This window comes from Sapajus apella, unplaced genomic scaffold, assembly GCF_009761245.1.
Source record: "Sapajus apella isolate SASKATOON/1434 unplaced genomic scaffold, GSC_monkey_1.0 scaffold17, whole genome shotgun sequence".
NCBI classification, from domain to species: Eukaryota; Metazoa; Chordata; class Mammalia; order Primates; family Cebidae; genus Sapajus; species Sapajus apella.
Genome location: NW_022436957.1, coordinates 13,946,781 through 13,972,230, shown reverse-complemented (window position 1 = coordinate 13,972,230; position 25,450 = coordinate 13,946,781). Strand labels below are relative to the sequence as shown.

The window sequence follows — 25,450 nt, the reverse complement described above, 5'->3', positions numbered from 1 at the left end:
TGCTTCCTGTCCTCAAACATCGGACTCCAAGTTCTTCAGCTTTTGGACTCTTAGACCTTTAATCACAGACTGAAGGCTGCACTGCTGGCTTCCCTACTTTCGAGGTTTGGGACTCAGACTGGCTTCCTTGCTCCTCAGCTTGCAGATGGTCTATTGTGGGAATTTATCTTGTGATCCTGTGAGTCAATCCTACTTAATAAACTCACCTTTATATATACAACTATCCCATTAGTTCTGTTCCTCTGGAGAACCCTAATACACACTCCTTTGTCAAAACTGCACTTAGGGCCAAAAACCCACTGCAGACCCTGGGGTCAGCAAAACGGCAGGCTCTCAGGGCCTCCTGGAAACGTGGCGTTGCACATCTCGGCCAGGCCACTGGAGCTGTGTCCAGGGCTCCAGGCCACAGGTGGTAAGCACTGTGCCTGGTGAGATGGACTCCCTGCCACCCAGCCATGGTCATCAATGGTGGACTGAATAAAGAAAATGTGGTACAGATGCACCATGGAATACTATGCAGCCATAACAAAGAACAAAACCATGTCCTTTGCAGCAGCATGTATACAGCTGGAAGACTTTCTCCTAAGTGAATTAACACAGAAACAGAAAACCACATACCGAATCTTTTCACTTGTAAGTAGGAGCTTAAATATCGGGTACATAGGGACACAAAGATGAAACTAGAGACTGCAGACTACTAGAGGGGGCAGGAAGGAGGGGGCAGGGGTTGCTAGGTATTTATTAGGGGCACATTTGCAAAGTTGGCTTGTTTTTGGTTTTGTTCCCAGAGCCGGCATCGGATGTGAGAAAGCAACCTGGAAAACACTAGAAAGTCTGAACGCAGTTCTCTGATGTTGGACTTTTTTTTTTGATACACATTTTGGGACGAGCAGAATGACACTGTTGGCTACTAGTTCATATCTCTATATCTCTAGATTTGTATCTATATCTGCATATATTCACACACACATATATAATGTACAACTATATAGACATATATATGTATACTTTCGTAAAAAGAACACTTTAAGAAAGTAGGTCGAAAGCGAGGCGGGGGGGGGGCGAGGCCCTTTGACCCCCCCCGAGTCACGCACGCACGCCCAGCGCTACTGCGCAGCCGCAGAGACGTACTCCGGGCTCCTTCCGCTCGCGCCTCGGTGTGCCCCGCGAGAGGGGAAACAGTTACCACACAATTACCACACAGCCGCGGCACAGACATAGGCCTCAGGTCTCCGGCCTCAGAGCCAGACCCCGCCACCTCAGGATGTCCGACCAGATTGAGGAACAAGGTAAGGTGACCTCCCCTCAACTACCCCGCTAACCTGGGCCTCAAGTTCTGTCAGAGTCTGGGCCGTGCCCAGTTAGGTGACCATTCAGGGGGCGGCAGGATTGGATGTTCATTGGCAGGAGCATGTGAGGGGCGGCCTCTGGGTATCGGCCATCTGCTGCCGATTGGTCAGGGCGCCCGTGGGAAATTTGGCGTGGTGGACTAAGATGGCGCTTAGTTCACGGGGTCTCCAGGCTCAAGATGTCCTTGCGGCTGAGGTGATCTTGAGGCTCATGGCGTCCCTGTGGCGCTCGGTGGCTCGGGGTTGGGGTGACTTGGGCTTGTGCCCAGAGTGCGTCAAGATACTGGGCCTGGTTGCCCTAGGGCCCACGGTTCTTTCCCGAGCCTCGATTGGTTGGGAAACCATCTAGGCGGTCGTTTTGATCGGTGAGGCGGGCCACCTCCAGGAGTGTGCCTCAAACCCCGGCAGGCGGCGCGGCGGGGCCTGGCGCTACAGCAGGTCTGTGCAGCCGCACTTTTTCTTGAATTTGTTGATTTTTCGCTGGTGGGCAGCCGCGGGGCACAGCCCTGTTCAGTGTTTTGGCGTAGCAGCCCGGGTGCAGCCTCAAATGCCGGGTGCTCTGAGGGGGTGCTTTGGGTGGTGCCCGCTGCCTCTCCGCGGGCGCCTGAGCGGGTGACATTTTATGATTTCGCACCTCATTAAATACTTGGTGCTGACCTTCTGGGACTAGCTGATCCTTTTCCAGCTGTTCTCTTTTTGATGAGGGGCGGTATTGGGGGGCGAGGAATGACTTTCTGTTGTTTTTGCTTTGTTTTTCAGACAGAGTCTCGCTCTGTTGCCCAGGCTGGAGGGCAGTGGCGCCATCTTGGCTCACCGCAGCCTCCGCCTCCTGGGTTCAAGCGGTTCTCTCTCCTCAGCCCCCTGAGGAGCTGAGACTACAGGCGCGCGCCGCCACGCACCGCTAATGGTGGTATTTTTTGTTGAGACGGGATTTCGTCTTGTTGCCCACAGTGGTCTGAACTCCTGGGCTCAGGCGATCCTCCTGCCTCAGTCTTCCAAAGTGCTGGGATTACTGGCGTAAGCCACCACATTGGGTGAGAGCTTTGAGTTCAAAGAATTGATAAACTCCCGAGTTGATTTCCTGTCAGACTTTTCGCGGTTGAGACATAGAGTTGGGGTTTTGATGGTAACCGCGTTTCATTAGAGACAGTGCAGCATCGCTGTTTTATTGTAAATACGTCGATGAGGAGGAAGAGAAAGACGTAGGATGTTGGGGGCAGAGGCGGGAGTCGGGAGAGCCTGCGAAATTGGGGTCCCCGTGGAGCGGGGGAGCAGTCGAGGCGCGCGAGGGCCGGGCCCCCTTGCCGCGTGGTCTTTGACAGGAAAGTCTCTGATTTGGTTGGTGGCGGACCGCGTCCCTCCCTCCTCTCCCGGCTCCCCGAGTGCGGCAGACTGGCTTCAGGTTGACTAAAAGCGATTTTCCGAGCAGCTTTGCAGCGGGGCGTTTTCTAAAGCGGGGCGTGGGCTGGGTGCCCTTTTGAGCCTCGCTTGTCCCGCCTGCAGCAAGTGCTGGGCGATGGGATACGGTTTTGGCGGCAGCGGAAGGGCTGCCTTTGAGAGTCCCGCAGGAAGATTTAGAAAGTGATTGTTCTTAAAACAAACGGAGCGGTCTGGCTGTTGTAATTGCCCTGTTTTGCTGTGTGTTCCTCAAAGTGGTCCCCGCGTGAGTGCTCCCTTGTAGGGCCAAGGGCCCCACAGGGTCGTGTGCAGTAAGGGGTCCACCCCCATTAGGTCACTGAGGCATGGAGGTGGGCCGTGCGCAGTGAAGAGGGTGCAGTGTGCAATACCTCTATCTATGGGCATGCTACTCGGAGGATGCTTAATCACACAGCAGTGACAGAGCTGTTAGGGTCTACCGCCACCTGCTGGCAGCTTCCGAGGAGTTCTATAGGAGGGTGCTTTTGACCTAGCACAGTAACAAGAGCTGATAAAATTCACAGTCGCCAAGGTGCCATTATCTGGAGGGGTTTTGATGCTCGAGGGATTGCCAGTCTGAGGGCAGCCTTCCACAAGAACTGGAGCAAGATCCTACAACTTCTTCATCAGGAGGAGTGGCTCTTGCCCCAAGCCTGCCATGCAGCGGGTATCTTTACGATACTGAACGCTGCCCCCTGGGCCATGGATTCTTGTCCTGGTATAACTGTTTTTCCCTTAAATCATGCTCTGCACCGTGTCTGCTCCAGACATTCCTCCGACTATAAGCTGCTTGTTCCTTAATTCATGCTCTGTACCATGTCTACTCTAGGCATTCCTCCCATTATGAACTAAGATATAGTTACATATATATAGGGAAATAACTGAGTGGTAACATATTCTTTAAGCACTCATTCTATGAACTAATATATGATTATATATAGAGAATTATATATGAAGGGAAATAACTGAGTAGTAACACTATAAACTGAGATATTCTTCAGGCACTAATTGTGCCAGGATTCTGCTTAGCTCTCCTTCCTTGGTGCCTCTAGGGGGGTTACCCACAGTCCCTCATTGTGAGCTGTGCCTCATGTGATGAGTTGATGGCCTTGTGCCTTGGGAGCATAATCTTTAAACAGTTTCTTGGTTTTTTGTTTTGTTTTGTTTTTTGAGACGGAGTCTCTCTCTCTCAGGCTGGAGTGCAGTGGCATGATCTTGGCTCACTGCAACCCCTGCCTCCCAGGTTCAAGGGATTCTCCAGCCTCAGCCTCCAGAGTAGCTGGGACTATAGGTGTGTGCCACCATGCCCTGCTAATTTTTGTACTTTTTGATAGAGACAGGGTTTCACTGTGTTGGCCAGGTTGGTCTTGAACTCCTGACCTCAAGTGATCTGCCTGCCTTGGCCTTCTAAAGTGCGGGGATTACAGGTGAGAGCCACCACGCCTGGCCATTTTAAAACAATTTCTAAAAGTTAAAATGTCTTTTGGCCGGGCGTGGCGGCTCACACCTATAATCCCAGCATCCCAACACTTTGGGAGGCCGAGGTGGGTGGATCATGAGATCAGGAGATCTAGACTATCCTGACCAACGTGGTGAAATCCCTTCTCGGTAGTGGGTGCCTGTAGTCCCAGCTACTTGGGAGGCTGAGGCAGGAGAATCACTTGAATGTGGGAGGCGGAAGTTGCCGTGAGCTGAGATGGCGCCACTGCACTCCAGCCTGGCTACAGAGCAAGACTCTGTCTCAAAAAAAAAAACAAAACTCTTTTAAAACTGGGGGCCAGGCACAGTGGCTCACGCATGTAATCCCAGTATTTGGGAGGCTGAAGTGGGTGAATCATGAGGTCAGGAGATTGAGACCATCCTGGTCAACACGGTGAAACCTCATCTCTACTAAAAATACAAAAATTAGCCGAGCATGGTGGCGCGTGCCTGTAACCCCAGCTACTCAGGAGGCTGAGGCAGGAGAATTGCTTGAACGCAAGAGGCAGAGGTTGCAGTCAGCTGCGATCATGCCACTGCACTCCAGCCTGTGACAGAGCAAGACTGTCTCAAACAAAACGAAACAAAAAACAAAACCAAGAAAACCCCAAAATTTAATTGGGAAAGTTATGTGTACACTTAAAAGAACTGATTGGACTTTTACACATTTACTGAGAAACCTTAGTGGCATTGTCAATAGCTTTACTAGCTCTAGTTTGAAATATCTGTTGATACACAAAAGCTTTTCTTAAAAATATGCTTTCAGGGGCCAGGCGTGGGGGCTCATGCCTGTAATCCCAGCACTTTGGGAGGCCAAGGCAGGCGGATCATGAGGTCAAGAGATGGAGACCATCCTGGCCAACATGGTGAAACCCTGCCTCTACTAAAAATACAAAAATTAGCCAGGCATGCTGGTGCGTGCCTGTAGTCCCAGTCTCCTGCCTGCTATTCTTAGGCAGGAGAATTGCTTGAACCTGGGAGGCAGAGGTTGCAGTGAGTTGAGATCTCGCCATTGCACTCCAGTCTGGTGACAGAGCGAGACTCTATCTCAAAACAAACAAACAAACAAAACAACGACAAAAAACAAATACACTTTCAATTGCCTTGGTTATTTTCTTCTGGTGATACAATTGAAAGTTTATTGTAGAGAATTGACATAGAAGTCTAATGATAATAATTTTGCTATTCAGTGATAGCCACCTAGATTACAATTGGTATGTTCTTTTTTAGTTGTGTCTCTGCCAGGTTTTGGTGTCAGGATGATGTTGGCCTCATAAAATGAGTTAGGCAGGATTCCCTCTTTTTCTGTTTGGAATAGTTTCAGAAAGAATGGTACCAACTCTTCTTTGTACCCCTTTTCAAAAACCACCTCCTGGATTCATTGATTTTTTTGAAGGGTTTTTTGTGTCTGTCTCTATCTCCTTCAGTTCTGCTCTGATCTTAGTTGTTTCTTGTCTTTTGCTGGCTTTTGAATTTGTTTGTTCTTGCTTCTCTAGTTCTTTTAATTGTGACATTAGGGTGTTGATTTTAGATCTTTCCTGCTTTCTCTGTTGGGCACTTAGTGCTATGAATTTCCGTCTATACACTGCTTTAAATGTGTCTCAGAGATTCTGGTACATTGTGTCTTCATTCCCATTGGTTTCAAAGAACACCTTTATTTCTGCCTGCATTTTGTTATTTATCCAGTAGTCATTTGGGAGCAAGTTGTTCAGTTTCCATGTAGTTGTGTGGTTTTGAGTGAATTTCTTAATCCTGAGTTCCAATTTGATTGCACTGTGGTCTGAGAGACTTTGTTATGATTTCCGTTTTTTTTTTGCATTTGCTGAGGAGTGTTTTACTTCCACTTAGGTGGTCAGTTTTAGAGTAAGTGTGATGTGGTGCTGAGAAGAATGTATATTCTGTGGATTTGGGGTGGAGATTTCTGTAGATGTCTATTAGGTCCACTTGGTCCAGATCTGAGTTCAAGTCCTAGGTATCCTTGTTAATTTTCTGTCTTGTTGATCAGTCCAATATTGACAGTGGGGTGTTAAAATCTCCCACTATCATTGTGTGGTGGTCTAAGTCTCTTTGTAGGTCTCTATGAGCTTGCTTTATGAATCTGGGTGCTCCTGCATTGGGTCCCTATATTTAGGATAGTTAGCTCTTCTTGTTGCATTGATCCCTTTACCATTATGTAATGCCCTTCTTTGTCTCTTTTGATCTTTGATGGTTTAAAGTCTGTTTTATCAGAGACTAGGATTGCACTTCTGCTTTTTTTTTTTTTTTCTGCTTTCCATTTGCTTGGTAAATAGTCCTCCATTCCTTTATTTTTAGCCTATGTGTGTCTTTGCACTTGAGATGCGTCTCCTGAATATAGCACACCAATGGATCTTGACTCTTTATCCAATTTGCCAGTCTGTGTCTTTTAATTGGGGCATTTAACCCATTTACATTTAAGCCTAATATTGTTATGTGTGAATTTGATCCTGTCATTATGCTGCTAGCTGGTTATTTTTGCCCATTAGTTGATGCAGTTTCTTCCTAGCATTGATGGTCTTTACGATTTGGTATGTTTTTGCAGTGGCTGGCACTGGTTGTTCCTTTCCATGTTTAGTGCTTCCTGCTGGAGCTCTTGTAGCACAGGCCTGGTGGTGATGAAATCTTTCAGCATTTGCTTGTCTGTAAAGGATTTTATTTCTCCTTTGCTTATGAAGCTTAGTTTGGCTGGATATGAAATTCTGGGTTGAAAAATCTTTTCTTTAAGAATGTTGAATATTGGCCCCCACTCTCCACGTCTCATTCTGGCTTGTAGGATTTCTGCTGAGAGATCTGCTGTTAGTCTGATGGACTTCCCTTTGTGGGTAACCCGAACTTTCTTTCTGGGCGCCCTTAGCATGTTTTCCTTCATTTCAACCTTGGTGAATCTGATGATTATGTGTCTTGGGGTTGCTCTTCTTGAGGAGTATCTTTGTGGTGTTCTCTGTATTTCCCAAATTTGAATGTTGATCTGCCTTGCTAGGTTGGGGAAGTTATCCTGGATAATATCCTGAAGAGTGTTTTCCAACTTGGTTTCATTCTCCCCTTCACTTTCAGGTACACTGCTCAAATGTAGGTTTGGTCTTTTCATGTAATCCCAAGTTTCTTGGAGGCTTTGTTCATTTCTTTTCACTCTTTTTTCTCTAATCTTGTCTTCTCACTTTATTTCATTGAGTTGATCTTCAATCTCTGATATCCTTTCTTCCACTTGATCGATTAGCTATTGAAACTTGTGTATGCTTCAGGAAGTTCTTGTGCTATGTTTTTCAGCTCCATCAGGTTGCTTATGTTCTTCTCTAAACTGGTTATTCTAGTTAGCATTTTGTCTAACCTTTTTTCAAGGTTCTTAGCTTCTTTGCATTGGATTAGAACCTGCTTCTTTAGCTTGGAGGAGTTTGTTATTACGCACCTTTGGAAGCCTATTTTTGTCAATTCATCAAACTGATTCTCCATCCAGTTTCGTTCCCTTGTTGGCGAGGAGCTGTGATCCCTTAAAGGAGAAGAGGCGTTCTGGTTTTTTGGAGTTTCCAGCCTTTTTGCACTGGTTTCTTCCCATCTTTGTGGATTTATCTACCTTTGGTCTTTGAAGTTGGTGACCTTTAGATGGGGGTCTCTGAGTGGACGTACTTTTTGTTGATGTTGAAACTATTTATTTTTGTTTGTTAGTTTTCCTTCTAACAGTCAGGTCCCTCTGCTGCAGGTCTGCTGGAGTTTGCTGGAGGTCCACTCCAGACCCTGCTTGTCTGGGAGTTACCAGTGGAGGCTGCAGAACAGCAAAGATTGCTGCCTGTTCCTTCCTCTGGTAGCTTTGTCCCAGAGGGGTACTTGCCAGATGCCAGCCAGAGCTCTCCTGTATGAGGTGTCTGTCAGCCCCTACTGGGAGGTGTCTCCCAGTCAGGATACATGGGGATCAGGGAGCCACTTGAGGAGGCAGCCTATCCCTTATCAGAATTCAAATGCTGTGTTGGGAAATCCGCTGCTCTTTCAGAGCTGCCAGGCAGGGACGTTTAGGTCTGCTGAAGCTGTACCCACTACCACCCCTTTTCCCAGGTGCTCTGTCTCAGGAAGGTGGGGTCTTTATTTATAAATCCCTGATGGGCTGCTGCCTTTTTTTCAGAGATGCCCTTTCCAGTGAGGACATCTAGTGAGACAGACTGCCTGCAATTGCTGAGCTGTGTTGAGCTTGTCCCAGTTTGAACTTCCCCACAGCTTTGCTTACACTGTAGGGTTGAAACTGCCCTCTTGAGCCTCAGCAATGGCAGAAACCCCTTCCCTCACCAAGCTGTAACCTCCCAGTTCGAGCTCAGACTGCTGTGTTGGCTGCGAGAATTTCAAGCCAGTGGATCTTAGCTTGCTGGTCTCTGTGGGGGTGGGAACTGCCGAGCCATACCACTTGGCTCCCTGGCTTCAGCCCTCTTTCCAGGGGAATGAACAGTTCTGCCCACTGGCATTCCAGGGGCCACTCAGTTGGAAATGTGGCAATCACCCACCTTCTGCGTGGATCTTGCTGGAAGCTGTGTACTGGAGCTGTTCCTGTTCAGCCATCTTGCTTGGGGGAATCCAATAAAGCTCATTTTGATCTTAGACATTTTGCATAATGTGTTTTCATATTCATTAGAATGGTTTACCTAGTTGATATTTCATATCTGGTTTATTTGTGGTTACTTATTTCACGTTTTGTGAGATTCAGTTTGAATTCATTTCATAATGACATTTACTTTTATATTTTATTTCTGCATTATCAGTCATCATAAACATTAATATTAGTTTTTAGAGAAAAGTTTAGAACTTCATGGTCACCACAAGTGTGTCTACTTAACACCAGTTGCATCATTTAAGTGAAAAGCATATCATTGAACACTGTGGCATGGGCCAGCTGGCCACATTTATCAAATGAGAAGAAATTTATTGCTCTACAAAATTGGAAGTACTAGAGATAGTACTCTGTGTGTGTGTATGTATACATACATATGTACATACTTCAAAAATTCCTACTATTGGTTCATTAGCTAACTTGTAATAATTACAGATATAAAAATATACAAATTTTCAGCTAAAATATGTTTTTTAAACAACGTATAACTTTATAAGGTGGCGTCCTCAAGAAACTGTTTATTTAATGTGGTATTAAATCTAATCTTTCTCTTTGCTTATTTTTAGATTTTATTATTGTAACTGTTGACGACAGTGATGATAACAATGATGATCACAGTACTGAGACAATGGAAGATTCTGAAAGAGCAGCTAATTCCACCAATGACACAGCAGATTATTCCACTGATGTCACAGCCATACAACCAAATTTTCCAGGTGCCAGTGGTGACCATCACCATCCACTCCAAATGTCATACGGTAATTTTGTTAAATTTCCTTTCTGGCAAAATTTTGCGCTCTGGTCCCCGTTTCCAGTAAATTGCTTAAATATTACTGTAAACTTTACAGCAATTAGTTATTACCAGAGGGCTTAGCTTCGTGCTAATACCACAAGGTTTACTTTTGCTTGCATTTTCCCTTTGCTTAAGCTTTGCCATGTCTCCTTTGTTCTGTGGGAGACAGAATGTTAAGAAGTGTTCTTTTATCTAATTTGTTGGAAGAGTTTGAGAAGGATTGGTGTTAAGTCATATTTTTTGGAGGGGTGTTAGGGTGACAGGGTCTTGCTTTGTTGCCCAGGCTAGAGTGCAGTTGTGGCATGTCTGCTTACTGTAACCTCCACTTACCAAGTTCAAGAGATTCTTTTGCCTCAGCCTCCCACGTAGCTGGGACTACAGGCGCACACCACCATGCCCAGCTAATTTTTGTATTTTTAGTAGAGACAGGGTTTTGCCATGTTGCCCAGCCTGGTCTCGAACTCCTGACTTCAAGCAATCTGTCTGCCTCAGCCTCCCACAGTGCTAGGATTATAGGCATGAGCCACCGCACCCAGCCAGTGTTAATTCTTTAAATGTTTGGTAGAAATCAGTGGGGAAGCCATCTGGTCCTGGGCTTTTCTTTACTGGAAAGTTTGTGATTACTGCTTCAACCTCTCATTATAGGTCCATTAAGATTTTTTATTTCTTCTTGAGTCGGTTTAGTTAGTTTTATTAAATTATAAGAACAAATAGTTTTTTCATATAGTCGCATTAAGTAGTTAGAAAACATATAGGAAAAAGACCCAATTGATAATGGCTATGAAATATATTTAAACACTCTGAGGAATAAATAAATAAAAATAGCAGAACCTCTATGAAAGGACCGCAAATACTGAGGATCATAAAATAAGGCTTGAGGAAGTAGAGAGACACAAATTATTCTTGGAGGTGAAAAAACACTCTAGTATAGGTGTGAAAAAAATCTTAGGAAAAAACTGTTTAAGGGACAGGTGGTGATTTACCATATCAAACACTAAAACATTTTAAAGATATAGTTATTAAAATATTATGTTATTAAAATACAGTTATAAAATAGGGAGCCAGACTTAACGTGATAGAAACTCACAAACAAAACAAAGGATTTAGTGTTAACATACTAGAGTACATTAATACAGGAATGATGGAAAGGAAATAACATGCTGGGAAAAATGCTTAACTGTTGGGGGGAAAGCCCATTTCATTTCATCTCACATCATACACTTAAATAATTTTGAGATGGATTAAAGAGTTGAAGACCTAATAAGTGGAAGTATGGAAAAAACTAGAAGAAAATATAGTTGATTGTTTTCTCTAATCCTAGTGAAAGACTAAGTGTAAAAGCAGCTGAAGAAGTCACAAAAATGTTAATGAATTTGGCGTAATAAACAAATAAAGAAACCCCTCCCTAGCTCAAAAAAAGCCACTCTTCTAAATCACACCTCCACCTGAGAAGGGTGTTTGTTGCAATTAAACACTTTCAAGGGTATTATCCTTAAGAGAGCAAGACCTCATACAAATCAGACAGGAAACATTGAGACCCTAATTGGGCAGTGAGCAGAACAATTCACAGAACAAGAAATACTAGTGGATAGAAAATGCAAACTTAAATGAGATACAAGCCTTAAACTTTTGTCTATCAAATTAACAGTTGGTAAAAGATAATTTACTCTAGTGATAATGGAGAAAAACCATTGCATTGCAGTTATCTTGAAATGTAAATTAGTACAACCCTTTTGGACTTTTTGGCAGTACCTCACCTATCAAGAGTCCCCCAAATATTCATAGACTTTAACCTAGTGATTCTTCTAGATGTCCATTATAAGGAACCATTCAGAGGTGTAAAGAAATGTTTGCCTTTGAATGTATACACATCATTATACCAAAATAGTGAAAAATTAGAAGCCATATAAATGTCCCACAGTGGAAAACGGGTAGCAAAACCTCTGGACATCCATAAAATGGAATATTATGCAGGCATTTAAAAATATTTTTAAAATTATAAATGACACACAAAATTGCTCAGAATATATATATGCAATATGATTCAAAGTATATAAAATATATAAGAAAAATAAATATATTTAAAGTTTACAATATTTATTGCTGTGGACTGCTTTCTCTTTTTATTTAGATTCTGAATTATTTATAATGAGCTGAATATAATGAGGTGATTTTTTTTTTTTTTTTGAGACAGAGTCTTGCTCTGTTACCCAGGCTGGGGTGCAGTGGTGTGATCTTGGCTCACTGCAACCTGTGCCTCCCAGGCTCAAGCGACTCTCCTGCCTCAGCCTCCCAAGTAGCTGGGATTACAGATGTACACCACCCTGCCCAGCTAATTTTTGTATTTTTAGCAGAGAGGGGATTTCACTTTGTTGGACAGGCTGGTCTCAAACTCCTGGCCTCAAGTGATCCACCCACCTCAGACTCCCAAAGTGCTGGGATTACAAGCATGAGCCACCATACCTGGCCATAGGTGAACGTTTTATGGAAATCTATGACATACAAAATATGCACACATCGTAAATATACAGCTTAAATAATTTTCAAACTAATTCATGCATATAATGAGCACCATAACCAAGAAATACAAAGTTATGAGCTCCCTAGAATCCCGTCCACCCCCTTTCAATCATTACTCTTCTTTGTAAGGTAACCACTATCCTGACTTCTACCATAGGTTACTTTTGCCTGTTTTTGAGTTTTATACCAGTTGAACCATATGCTATACTCTCTTTTATATCTGGCATTTTTTTCAGAGACAGGGTCCTGCTGTGTTGCCGAGGCTGGACTTGAACTCCTGGGCTCAATTGACTCTCCTGCCTCAGCTTCTGTATAGCTGGAACCATAGGCACGTGCCACCACATTTGGCTTGTGTCTGGCTTTTTAAAAAAAATTCTTGCTGTGTGCTGCAATAGTTGGTTTATTATCCTTGCTGTGTAGTTCCTTTGTTTGAATACATCAGAATTTAATTACTTGTAGCTTGTATTATAGTCAGAAAAAATTCAAACAGTTTAAAAGGTAAATTTTGGTTGAAGTTACAGCTCAATTTGGAGGTATCTTATTATATCTTTCATTTTATTATTATTATTATTTTTGAGACAGGGTCTCACTTTGTCACCCAGGCTGGAGTGCAATGGCACAATAACAGCTCACTGCAGCCTCAACTTCCCAGGCTCAAGCAATTCTCCCACCCCACATCAGTCTTCCCAGTAGCTGGGATGACAGGCGCATGCCACCATGCCCAGCTAATTTTTTTTTTTAATTTTTAGCAGAGATGATATCTTGCTATGTTACCCAGGCTAGTCTGTAACAGGTGTGAGCCACTGGGTCCAACCTGGAGGTATTTTATAACTTGATATTTCTTTTTTTTTTTTTCTTCTTCCATTTATTTATTTTATTGCATTTTAGGTTTTGGGGTACATGTGAAGAACATGTAAGATTGTTGCATAGGTACACACGTGGCAGTGTGATTTGCTGCCTTCCTCCCCATCACCTACATCTGGCATCTCTCCCCTTGCTATAACATGATATTTCTATATAACATTTGTCTGCATTTATCTAACTTGAGAGTTAGTTCTCCCATTTTCTTTATCCCCTTTTGATTTCTCTCTTTTGGGCCCTTGGTCATTAGGATCTCCACTATAGAATGAAAGGAAACAGGAAAGAGATGAAACCTGCTTCCCTTAATTGTGCCTCTCATTACTGCCCTGGCTCAGGAAGGTTTAAGTGAAGTAGCTCTTTCATTAAAGTGTCCCTTGCAGTAACTGTGAGGCAGGCTTTCAAAGTGAATCTCTAGTACAAGATATAATCCAATACTGTTGCAGCCCGTGTCTTCTTCCAGTTCCATAGTTAAGTGACTCAGAACCATAACTAAACCTTCCTAATTCTAGATTTTTGGTTTACATTTTGCATCCATTTATTTAGGCTTAATATAACATTTAAGAAGGTAATCCTAACTTGAAAGCTGAAATGGACCCTAGAGATCATCTCAACTGGTGTTAACCTGGTAACCTGGCAGGTGAGGAGGTGATTGATGTCTCTAGTGGTCTGCCCAGCCAACATAGCGGTGGGGGCCTGATCCAGAATAGATTCCTGGCTTATATTTTGGACACAATGCTGTCTTCTTTGTCAGGGGCCATTTGGAGCTCTTTTACAAAAGCAATTAGCCCTTGTGTTCTCCCTTTTTTTTTTTTTTTTTTTTGTTTCTAGCATTTACTTTGTAGGCTTTAAGTTACTAAGCAGTCACTTCACAGTTTGTAATTGCATTTGATTTGATTCTTATTCCTAGTCATGGGTAATGTAGCCCTTCAGTTTTAAAAGAGTTACTCTAAAGTGGTCATGGAAGAATTCTTGTTTTGTCACTCTAAAATTCAACCCAAAGTCCAATTTAATTTGAGTTAGCATTCTGAGAGCATATCTGTATTAAGGTTATTAAGATGATAGTGTATGAAATAACATTTTTATGCATTGCTTCACAGTTGTCCATGGTGGCCAAACAGTTTCACAAATGCAACACCTAGTTGATTTAAGAAGACACAGCTACAACTTAGAGGAAGTGGATTTGTCCAAAAGAGGAGGATTATCTACTCCAGAGGTAGATATTATGGTTTGTTTATTAAAGTGAAAATCTTTCTTTGTTCTTTTCATTCCGCTGTATTTCTTTTTAAAAAGTGGAGTTGAATTTCATGCAGTAAAATGCACGAATTAGTGAGTTTTGATAAATATGTATACTTACACTCCATGAAGATAATGAACATTTTGGTCAGGTGTGATGGCTCATGCCTGCAATTCCAGCAATTTGGGAGGCCAAGGTGGGTGGATCACCTGAGGTCCGGAGTTTGAGACCAGCCTGGCCAACGTGGCGAAACCTCGTCTCTACTAAAAATACAACAAAACAAAACAAAACAAAACAAAACAAAAAATGAGCTGGGCATGGTGGTGCGTGCCTATAATTCCAGCTACTCAGGAGGCTGAGGCAGGAGAATCACTTGAACCTAGGAGGTGGAGGTTGCAGTGAACTGAGATGGAGCCCTGCACTCCAGCCTGGGTGACAGAGTGAGACTCTGTTTCAAAAAAAAAAAGGACAATAATGAACATTTTCATCACCCCAGAAAGTGACCTCCGACCTCTTCCCAGTAAGTCCTCATTACCCTTAACTTTGGGGGAAATACCATTTTGATGTTTTTTTCCATCTTAGATGAGTTTTTCCTGCTCTAGAACTTCACATAAATAGAATTGTACAGTATGTACTGTTTTGGGTCATAGTCTTTTTTTTTCCTTAGAAGAATGTTTTGGAGATTTGTTTCATAGTATTAATATTTTATTCCTCTTCATTGCTGAGTGGTATTCTGTCATTCTGTCATATAAATACTCATAATTTTCTTATCCATTTTTTTTGAGATGTAGTCTTGCTCTCTGTTGCCCAGGCTGGAGTGCAGTGGTGCTATCTCAGCTCATTGCAACCTCCACCTCCCGGGTTCAAGTGATTCTCCTACCTTAGCCTCCCGAGCATTTGAGATTACAGGTGCCTACCACCAGACCAGCTAATTTTTGTATTTTTGGTAGAGACGATGTTTCACTATGTTGGCCAGGCTGGTCTCACACTCCTGACCTCAGGTGATCCGCCTGCCTTGGCCTCCCAAAGTTCTGGGATTACAGGAATGAGCCACTGTACCCAGCCTATCCATTCTTTTGATAGACATTTGGGCTATTAGGAGTAAAGTGGCTATGAACATGCTCATGGCAGTCTCTTTGTGAACCTATGTTTACATTTAATTTGGATAAATATCTGGGAGTGGAAATATTGGGTAATGGGGTAGATGAAAGTTTATGAGAAATTGTCAGTTTTTCTCAGTGGTCGTACTGTTTTACAGTACCACTATATTCTACTGTGCTTTCTGATCTCTGAAGTTGAATAAAATAGATTATTAAATTATATATAATTTGGCTTAACAGAAAATGGGTTTATTTACTTACATAAGGATGTGGATATCAGTGCCACATAAGTAGTGTAGACAATTCTTAACTTCTATCACCCTGAATATTTTAATTTTTTGGGATAATGCTAATTATCTGCCGAGTGTCATGGTTTTGTACATAATTATGTGAAAACATTTTGGAAAGCATGAAGCACTATATAAGGGTAAGATGGTAATACTGTGTTTACAATTATTAATCTCTATTATAATTCCATACAATTTTGGCTGTCTAATAAGTTTGTAATGCTGGGCTAATTGGGTTAATTCTTTTTTAATTGTACTTTAGGTTCTGGAGTACATGTGCAGATCATGCAGGATTGTTGCATAGGTACCTACATGGCAAGGTGGTTTGCTGCCTCTATCCCCCTGTCACCTATATCTGGCATTTCTCCCCATGTTATCCCTCCCCAACCTCCCACCCCCTGCTGTCCCTCCCCTAGCCTCCTCCCAACAGACCCCAGTGTGTGATGCTCCCCTCCCTGTGCCCATATGTTCTCATTGTTCAACACCTACCTATGAGTGAGAACATGTGGTGTTTGATTTTTGGTTCTTGTGTCAGTTTGCTGAGAGTGATGGTTTCCAGATTCATCCATGTCCCTACAAAGGATATGAATTCATCGTTTTTTATGGCTTCATAGTATTCCATGGTGTATATGTGCCACATTTTTCCTTGTCCAGTCTATCATTGATGTGCATTTGGGTTGGTTCCAGGTCTTTGCTGTTGTAAACAGTGCTGCAATGAACATACGTGTGCATGTGTCTTTATAATAGAACGATTTATAATCCTCTGGGTGTATACCCAGTAATGGGATTGCTGGGTCAAATGGAATTTCTATTTCTAGATCCTTGAGGAATTGCCATTATTATTACATGATAATTTTTTATCATATATTTTGAAATAAAGAAGTAGATAACTACTTGGTATGTTTCTATTAAAATTATTCTTATGGCCCACAATTCGTCCTTAGAATAATTATACAGAAATATAATGGTTATTTACTGTCTGTTTACTTATTTATACCCTGTCTTACTCCAAAAAGTATTTTAAGATGATTTACAGATTAATTTGTGAAGAAAAATAAGTGCTTAAATGTTTCCTGTCTTGTCCACAGAGCGTCACTGTTGGATTATTTGAAAATCAAAAACCATTTAACATTTGGTTCTTTGTTCATGGTTAGAAATATTTGTTTTTAAAGCAATTCTGGTGCTAGAAGACTCGTGTATCTGCCATGAAGTATATAAACAGTTAAGCTTGATGAAAATGGTGTCTTAAGTGTAGTTGGGTTAATGAGAACACAATTCAGCAAATATATCTTTTCCTGTAGTTGTACGATTTGCAATGGGCAAAGGTCCTTTGATATCACAAATAGGCCTTAGGTGCTTCTTGAAAATGAAATAGAAGTCCTGAATTTTCTTTCTTTCATATTTTCTTTTGGTTCATTAATACATTTTCCTTAGACAATAACATGAATACTTGATTGTGAAGAAGGTGGAAGTATCATTAATGAATGTATACCAGACTTTGAATCTTTATGTAATATTAAACACTAATTGCCAAATATATTCCAAGAAAGAAATTTGGATTCTTTTTCAGTCTTCATATATATACTGTAGAATTACTCTGAACTCAGGCTTAAGGAAATATATCTCTCTCCTGAATCTGTATGCTTCTTTTCATTAGACAATGAACTCTGAAGCGTTTTGTTTCCTTCTTTTCTTTAGTAGGAATTTCATAGCAGTTTTGTACCCAGTTTCATTAGCTTTTCTAATTTTTAAAATAATAGATTTATAGAAGAGTTGCAAAAATATTACAGAGAATTCTCATGCATATGCTTCACAAAGCTTCCCTTAATGTTAACTTACCTGCATACTTAAAATTATGGTAATTGTAATAATCACAGCACAGTTATCAGAACCTGAAATGAACATTAGTGTAGTATTATTAGCTAAACTATGGTCCTTGTTTGAATTTTGCCATTTCTCCCAATTCCATGACCTTTTTCTGTTCCAGGATAAAATTCAGTATCCCACATTGAATTTAGTTGTGTCTCCTTAGCCTCTTCTAGTCTGTGACAGCTCCTCATTGTTTCCTTGTCTTTCATGACTTTGACACTCTTGATGACTACTGGTCAATTGTTTCATAAAATGTCTTGATCTTGTTGTGTCTGATTCTTTCTCTTGAATAGATCGAGATTATGCATTTTTGGCAACAGTCCCACACGAGTGATGTTATTTCCTCATTGAATCATATTGGGGGGGTACATGGTGTTGACATATTTTTTTATTGGTGATGTTAACATTGATCACTTGGTTAATGTGATGTTTTCCATATTTTTCCACAGTAAGTTATTACTTTTCCCCATTGTCCATGATAAAGATTTTGGGTGGCAGGGAATTTTGAGACTGTGCTAATATCCTGTTTCTCTTCAATTCACCGAGATAAGTTAGCATCCATCCATGGATTTTACCTGCAGCAGCCATTATTGTGGCACGTGCCTTATATTAATTCTCTGTTTCCCTCATTCCTTCTGGATTTATTAATTGGAATGCATTTGTAAGGACGAGCTGTCCTTTATCTCCCACTTATTTATTCAATTATGTATATTCATATAAATATGGACTCATGGACATTTATTGTATTATATGAGTACAGTCCAGTATTATCATTATTTATTCATTGATCACATTTTCCAGCTTTGGTTATTGGGAGCTCCTTCAGTTGACTCCTATGGCCTTTTGACTTGTCCCTACCTTTTTTTCTGCCACTTGTTTTCTGCCACCACAAGATATTCTAGGCTCATCTGTACTTTCCCTCTTAGCCCTGGAATTCAACTTTTTGCCAAGGAGCCCTGGTTCCTTTAGTTGGAGACTGGTGTTTAGAAACCAAGATCTGGACACTAGGTGTGTTCATTGCTCCTCTTGTGTCATTGATCCTAGGCCTTCTCAGTGGACAGAGCTAGGAAATAAATGTAGGTATCCTAATCCATGCATACACATAAACCTATATTTCTATCTGTCTTTATATATAGTAGAACTATGTGTTCATACTGATACTCAGTAGCTTTTCTTAAACCTAGGTTCTTATATAATAACTTCTTTGCCTACCTCCTTTATTAATCAACTCTTTTATTCTCATATGAATGTGGGTTTTGGTTTTACTTTTTCTTGGCTTTATAAGACTCTGAAATCCTCTGGTACATAGGGGTGAAACAAAAAGAATTAAAAATACAAATATTTAAAGCGTTCTTTTTTATAGTGCTTACTTTGGCTTCTAGTGATATTAAACATTGACTACTTATTTTTATAATATTAGTAGAACAATGAAGTTTCCTGTGATGAAAATGATTGAAACCATCTTTCCAGATTCCAACACTGTTACAAGGCATGAAGTTCTGTCTCTCAAATGTATTTTTCTGTAATACTGAGCTGAAATTTTCTTTATTGCATTTAATGCCATTGTAATATATATATATATATATATATATATATATATATATATATATAATGTATATGTATATATGTTTTTGTTTTTGTTTTTTTCCTGAGATGGAATTTTGCTCTTGTTGCCCAGGCTGGAGTGCAATGGCACAATCTCGGCTCACTGCAACCTCTGCCTCCTGGGTTCAAGTGATTCTTTTGCTTCAGCCTCCCAGTAGCTGGGATTACAGGCGCATGCCACCATGCCCAGCTAATTTTTGTATTTTTAATAGAGACAGGGTTTCACCATGTTGGCCAGGCTGGCCTCAAACTCCTGACTTCAGATGACCTCCCCCCTCCCTGGCCTCCCCAAATGCTGGGATTACAGGCGTGAGCCACTGCGTCCTGCCGCCATTGTACTATTAATAGAAATTTTTCTGTGTCAAGTTCTTTATGATTATCATCTCATTGTGATACATTTTTCAAAAGATTTCTAGTTAGAACAGTATCCCAAGGTGAAAAAATTGAAGTAAAAATAATTTCTATAGCCCCTCCTTTTTTTTTTAAACAAAAAGGCCCATAACTGATCAAATGTAGTTATGCCTCTTTCATCTAGATTGTTTCACATTTCATTTCTCCAAAATAAACCTTAAAGGAAATTGGTTGATTTGGATGAAATTTAGTATGTGCCTGAATGTGTATCAGGATATTTCAATGGAAATAAAATGGCAGGCCATCAAGGGTTTTTTTTTTTTAGACAGAGTCTCGCTCTGTCTCTAGGCTGGCGTGCAGTGTCCCAGTCTCAGCTCACTGCAACCTCCACCTCCTGGGTTCAAGGGATTCCCCTGCCTCTGCCTCTCAAGTAGCTGGGACTACAGGTGCACACCACCATGCCTGGCTAATTTTTTGTATTTTTTAGTAGAGACGGGGTTTTGTATTTTTTAGTAGAGACCGTGTTGACTAGGATGGTCTCGATCTCCCGACCTCGTGATCCGCCCACCTCAGCCTCCTAAAGTGCTGAGATTACAGATGTGAGCCACCGCACCCGGCCCCCATCAAGGTTTTGTAAAGAAATATACCTTAGGTAGTTTTGAGGGGGTGTTGTAGGAATCACCATGTTTGTAGAGATGTGATTACCAGGAATTTTGTGAGTTATAAGCCAGAGGTAATGAAGGTTATAAAAAGATAATGTTTCTTGCCATATATAAGGTTTCCTGAATGGAATGAGCTGAAATACTTTGGAAAGTAAAATCGTTTGGGTGTTTATCATGATCATGGTTGAGAACAGAAATGGAGTGCTTCCAAGAGACACATGCATGTGGTCTTGTGGGGAAGTGGGTGCAGAGGTGAGCTGGGGAGGGAGGGAGCGGGTTCTCCCCAGCCTGCCTCCCCATGCACTGCTAGGCCAGGGTACACCTCAGCAAGCCTGCACGCTGGGGTGGGAGGCAGCATCTGTGAGGGTAGGTGCCCAGGGCCATGGTCAGTCTGAAATGGCCCCAATGGTTCTTCACCCAAGGAGCCATCTTTCCTCCCCTGCCCATTCTAGATCACAGGGGTGGCGCTGCAGCCTGCCTTGTTCTTTCATCCCAGTTCCCTCTTGAGTCCACCTCTGTCCTGCTTAGGCTGGGAGCAGAGGAGGATGCCCTCTGCTGGCTGTCCCCTGCCTACGTCAGGCCCCTAGTCCTGGAGACAGTGGAGCACCTGGGGCAGTCCTCCCCTCCAAGTCCTCATATCTATCCCCACAGCCAACCAACTGCCCCATCCCTGCTCTTCTTCTAACCCCTTCCTGACTATTCTGGTGGCCAGGACTGACACCCTTGCTCTTTTCTGTGTCTGATTCCCTTCCTGGAACTCAGAGCTGCCCCCTTATCGGTGTCTCTCTGGCTCCTCTGTCTCCAGCCCCTGTTTCTGTCCCCCTTTCCCCTCTATGAGTTCTCCCACAGCTTGGAGAAGCCACTTCTCTTGCCTCCCATCCCTCCTTTCCTGTCATCCTCACTCTCTGCTTCCCATGACAGCCCTGTTCCTGGAATGTTGTTTATACTTGCTGTCTCCACACCTGGCTTCCTGTTTTTCTCTGTGGGTATTTTTGAACCTGCTGTTCCTTCTGCCCTTACATGCATCCTCACCTGGCGAGCACCTTCTCATGTTTTAATTCTCACCTCAGACCTCACCTCCTCTGAAAAGCTCTCCATGACTGCCAGCCTGGGTTAGGCCCGCTCTTCTCTGCATGCTTAGCCTCCGGTTCCCACCTGTGCCTCAATGCTGATAATAACACTAGTAACATGAAGAGACCACTGAGCACTGTTGAACTGGGCATAGTGTAGTGTTGTTGCTGTTAGCATTAACCTAATACTATAGCAATGTTCTCATCCTCAAGAGAACCCTGAGAGATTTTCATCCCAATTCCCTACATGAGGACATTGAAGCACTGAGGGGTTAAGTAACTTGCCCAGGGTCACACAGCTGATAAGTGGCAGGACTCTAGTATTTGACCCCAACCATGTTCCCCCTAGATCCTGCACTGTTTACCTCAGTGCCGCAGCCTAGTGGTTCTCACTGGGGGCATCAGAATCACCTGGGGGTCTTGTGAGAACAAAGACCACTGCCCCCACTCTCAGAGATTCTGGCTTCATAGGTCTGGGGTACAGCCTGGAATTTGGCATTTCTGATAAGCTTGCAGGTGATGTTGATGCTGCTGGTCCGTGGACCACTTTACAAAACACTGTTCCAGCCTGCCAATAACTTTGTCTATTGGAATCCTCTCTTTACTTGTCTCTCTCCCGGCTGAGATGGCAGTTCCTCTGGGACAGGAGCTTTTTTTTTTTATTTTTAATTTTCTTTTTCAGGGCCTCACTCTGTTGTGCAGGCTGGAGTGTAGTGGTGTGGTGCAATCATGGCTTACTGCAGCCTCAACTTCCTGGGCTCAGGTGATTCTCCCACCTCAGGCTCCCAAGTAGCTGGGATTACAGGTACATGCCATCAGGCCTGGCTACTTTTTTGTACTTTTTTTCTAGAGATGGAGTTTTTTAATTTTTATTTTTTGTTGCTAGAGATGGAGTTCTGCCATGTTGACCAGGCTGGTCTCGAACCTCTAAGCTCAAGTGATCCATCTGCCTTGGTCTCCCAAAATGCTGGGATTACAGGCTTGAGCCTCTGCACCTGGCCAGGAGCTTATTTTCAGTCCATGTTCCCAACACCTAGCAAAATAGTTCTTCCAGGTGGTGGGCCCTCAATAGACGTTTAGTTGATTGAATGAGAAAATGTTTCTGGCCCTTTGTTTAAGTGTATTTTTTTTCCCCAAAATTTCTGTGTATTTCAAGATTTTTCAGATTTTAATCAGTCATATGCTTGATTGGCACATAGGGGATGTGTACTCAATGGTTTTGTAAGGTTAGTTGTTGACTGCATGATTTTAAAATATTTGAAGCCAAAAGTCACATCTGTTATATTTGGCTCAATGTTCTTTCTAGAATGGCACACTCACTGTCTATGTATAATACAGACTTCATATTTTTACATATATGAACTTATATGATACATATGAACATTATAAAGTGAGCCTTTGGCCTTTTAGAAGATTTGAGTGTTTCTTTCCTAAAATAGCACCTTCCTTGGTGTGCAGTGTCTTCATCGTCAATATGCTGGTGTAGAGGCATTGTGGCACATTCATTTGTCAGCGTTAGAGCTTCCTCAGTGCCTATATGGGGTAGAGCAGCAAAGGCGATGTTGGGGCTCCTGATCTCAGCCTGTTGGCTCTGTGTCACCTACAGCCAGGACTCTAATAGGAGCAAGACATTTCTGATGGCTTGAGAACTTTTGTTGTGTCTAGCAGTTAACATTTGACTTAATGACATTTTCACATGTTATTTTTCTTTAGAAATATGAACTACTATTTTTAAAATATAGAATTTAGAAAATCTTATTGAAAATACAACTATGCAGGTTGACCATCTTTGTGGAGCTGTTTCAGAAATGCAACATTCTTGGGAGAAGCTACCTTTGATAAAATGTGTGTTACAAAAACATTTTTACAACTTTGATAAACCTCTAGCTCCTAAAGATACCAATCAGTTAGAACTGATAGAGAACTAGTAACTCTGCCATTATCAAGGCTTTTCTCTACTTACTTTAATAGCAGACAGGGGACTAAAATTCTCTTGGAAGAATGCTGAAGTTTAGATCTGACAGGTTACAACACTGAGTATTTTTATTTTAGTAATTATCATGTATAAAATGTGGAGTTGAAGAGCAAAAATCATATACTCAAAGTACAGCGTTTATCCTTAACAATGGAAAATGATGTTGCAAGGAAAATACATAGGAATGTTTTCTTTTTAACCAACTTTTTAAGCCTCATTTTTAGTTACAGTTGATTTATACCGGGTTGGTGCCATTTTTGAGGTTGTCTAGATTTACACCAAAAGGTTTTGATTATATGTCTCATGGAGAAATTGAAGTCTAGGAACCGAAGAAAAGAGCTTTACTCATTCTGTTCTCTTACCCTGGATAGGTACATTCTCAGGAAACCTATGCCTGGGCCAGCCCTGCAGGAACATCTTTTGGGTCAGCAGCATGTTTTGGACTGCGGGAGGAAGACTTCAGGGAGAGTTCATCATATCCCAGAATTATCTTCACACATTCGTTACAGCAGTATGTTGCACAAGGTGGCTCATTTCCTTGTTGCTGTATGCCGCCTAACTTTATCAGTGGAGGTGCTGAAAGTACCCATGTTGTCATCTCATCTGCCCACTTTACTACAGCAGTACCTATGGCAGGTCTGCTACCAGGAGAACCCAGTCTGGCAAATAACCCTGATGTGGTGAATTATTCTGCTCTACTGGTAAATGAAAATGTGGGCCTAGGTAGAGCCTCACCATCTTTCTGCATCAGTCCTAATTTGGGTGAGTTTGAAATGACACATATTACCGATAGCATTGTTTAATCTAGATTTTAAAACACCCTTCATGCAAACTAGTGTTAGTTATTTTTTAAATTAAAAGTTTTATCTTGAAACCATTATAGATGTACATGTAGTTGTAAGAAATAATCCGGAGAGATACCCTTTCCCCAATTTTCCCCAGTGGTAACATCTCATAAGACTGTAATTGTATTTATTTGTGTGTCTGTGACTTTAGGCATTTTTTAAAAACAATTTTATCACGTGAAAAGGTTTGTATGTTCCTGTCATAGTCAAGATACAGAACGGTTCTATCACCAGAAGGCTTGCTTGTATTGCCCTTCTATAACCAAACCCATCTTCCTTTTCCTTCCCCCACTTACCTATTTCTAACCCTTGACAAGTGTGATCTCTTCTCTATCTCTATAATTTTGTCACTTCGATATTGTTCTATAATTGGATGCATATAGTATGTAACCATTCGGTACTCGCTTTTCTTTACTTGACATAATCGCCTGGAGATTCAACCAAGTTATGTGTTTCAGTAGTTCCTTTATTGCCGAGTACTATTCCATGGTATAGGGGTACCATGGTTTAAAAATTCATCTACTGAAGGAAATTATTTTCCCAGTTTTTGACTATTAGGAGTAAGCTGCTATGAAAATTCATATATAAGTTTTTGTGTAAATGGAAGTTTTCCTTTCTCTGACATGATTACCCAATAGTACAATTGCTGGTTATATAGTAATTGCACGTTCAGGTTTTTTTTAAAACAAATCTTTATTGAGATATTAATGTCTTGGTCTGTTTGTGTTGCTATAACAAAATACCATAGATTGGGTGATTGAAAAAGAACAGAAATTTATTTTCTCACAGTTCTGGAGGCTGGGAAGTTCAAGGGCAAGGTGCCAGCAGGTTTGCCTGTCTGGTGAGGGCTGCATCCTCTACAAGAGAGGAACGCTGTGTCCTCACATGGCAGAAGGTAGAAGGGCAAGATTTCAAAATACTGCGTGAAGCCTCTTTTATAAGGGCCTTCATCCCATTCATGGGGGAGGAGCCCTCATAGTTTAATCATCTCTTAAAGGCCCCATTTGTTAATACGATCACATTGAATTTTGTGATCAACACTTGAATTTTGGAGAGGATACATTCAAACCTAGCAATTGATAAGTTAAAAACTGCACATATTTAATATACCCAGTGTGATGAGTTTGGATATATACATGTTTAGTTTTATGAGAAGCTGCCTAACTATTTTCCAGGGGGAGCTGTACCATCTGACATTCCTGCCAGCTATATATGGGTGATCTAGTTTATCTGAATGCATATTTCTGCTCTTTCTTTTGTTCTTTCTTCCTGATGCTCCAGGATTCCTTCTTTCATCATTTTCTTTTTTTGATTGACGATTGTTCTTTAACCTTTCTTTAAGGGTAAGTCTACTGGGGACAAATTCTTTTTGTTTTCCCTTGTGTGTGAATGTCTGTTTTTCTTTCTTTCTTGAAGGATGATTTT

At 41.8% G+C, this 25,450-nt stretch overlaps 1 protein-coding gene across 1 annotated transcript in view; it reads left to right on the top strand.

Annotated features, from left to right (window-relative positions):
* Positions 1–1,264: 1,264 nt before the first annotated feature.
* Positions 1,265–25,450, top strand: part of BEND2 (BEN domain containing 2) — a 59,898-nt gene continuing 35,712 nt past the window's right edge. The window contains 7 exon segments of the mRNA XM_032285841.1: positions 1,265–1,289; positions 9,420–9,611; positions 12,749–12,837; positions 12,840–12,881; positions 13,856–13,865; positions 14,125–14,252; positions 23,552–23,942. Coding sequence (XP_032141732.1) covers positions 1,265–1,289; positions 9,420–9,611; positions 12,749–12,837; positions 12,840–12,881; positions 13,856–13,865; positions 14,125–14,252; positions 23,552–23,942 — 877 coding nt within the window.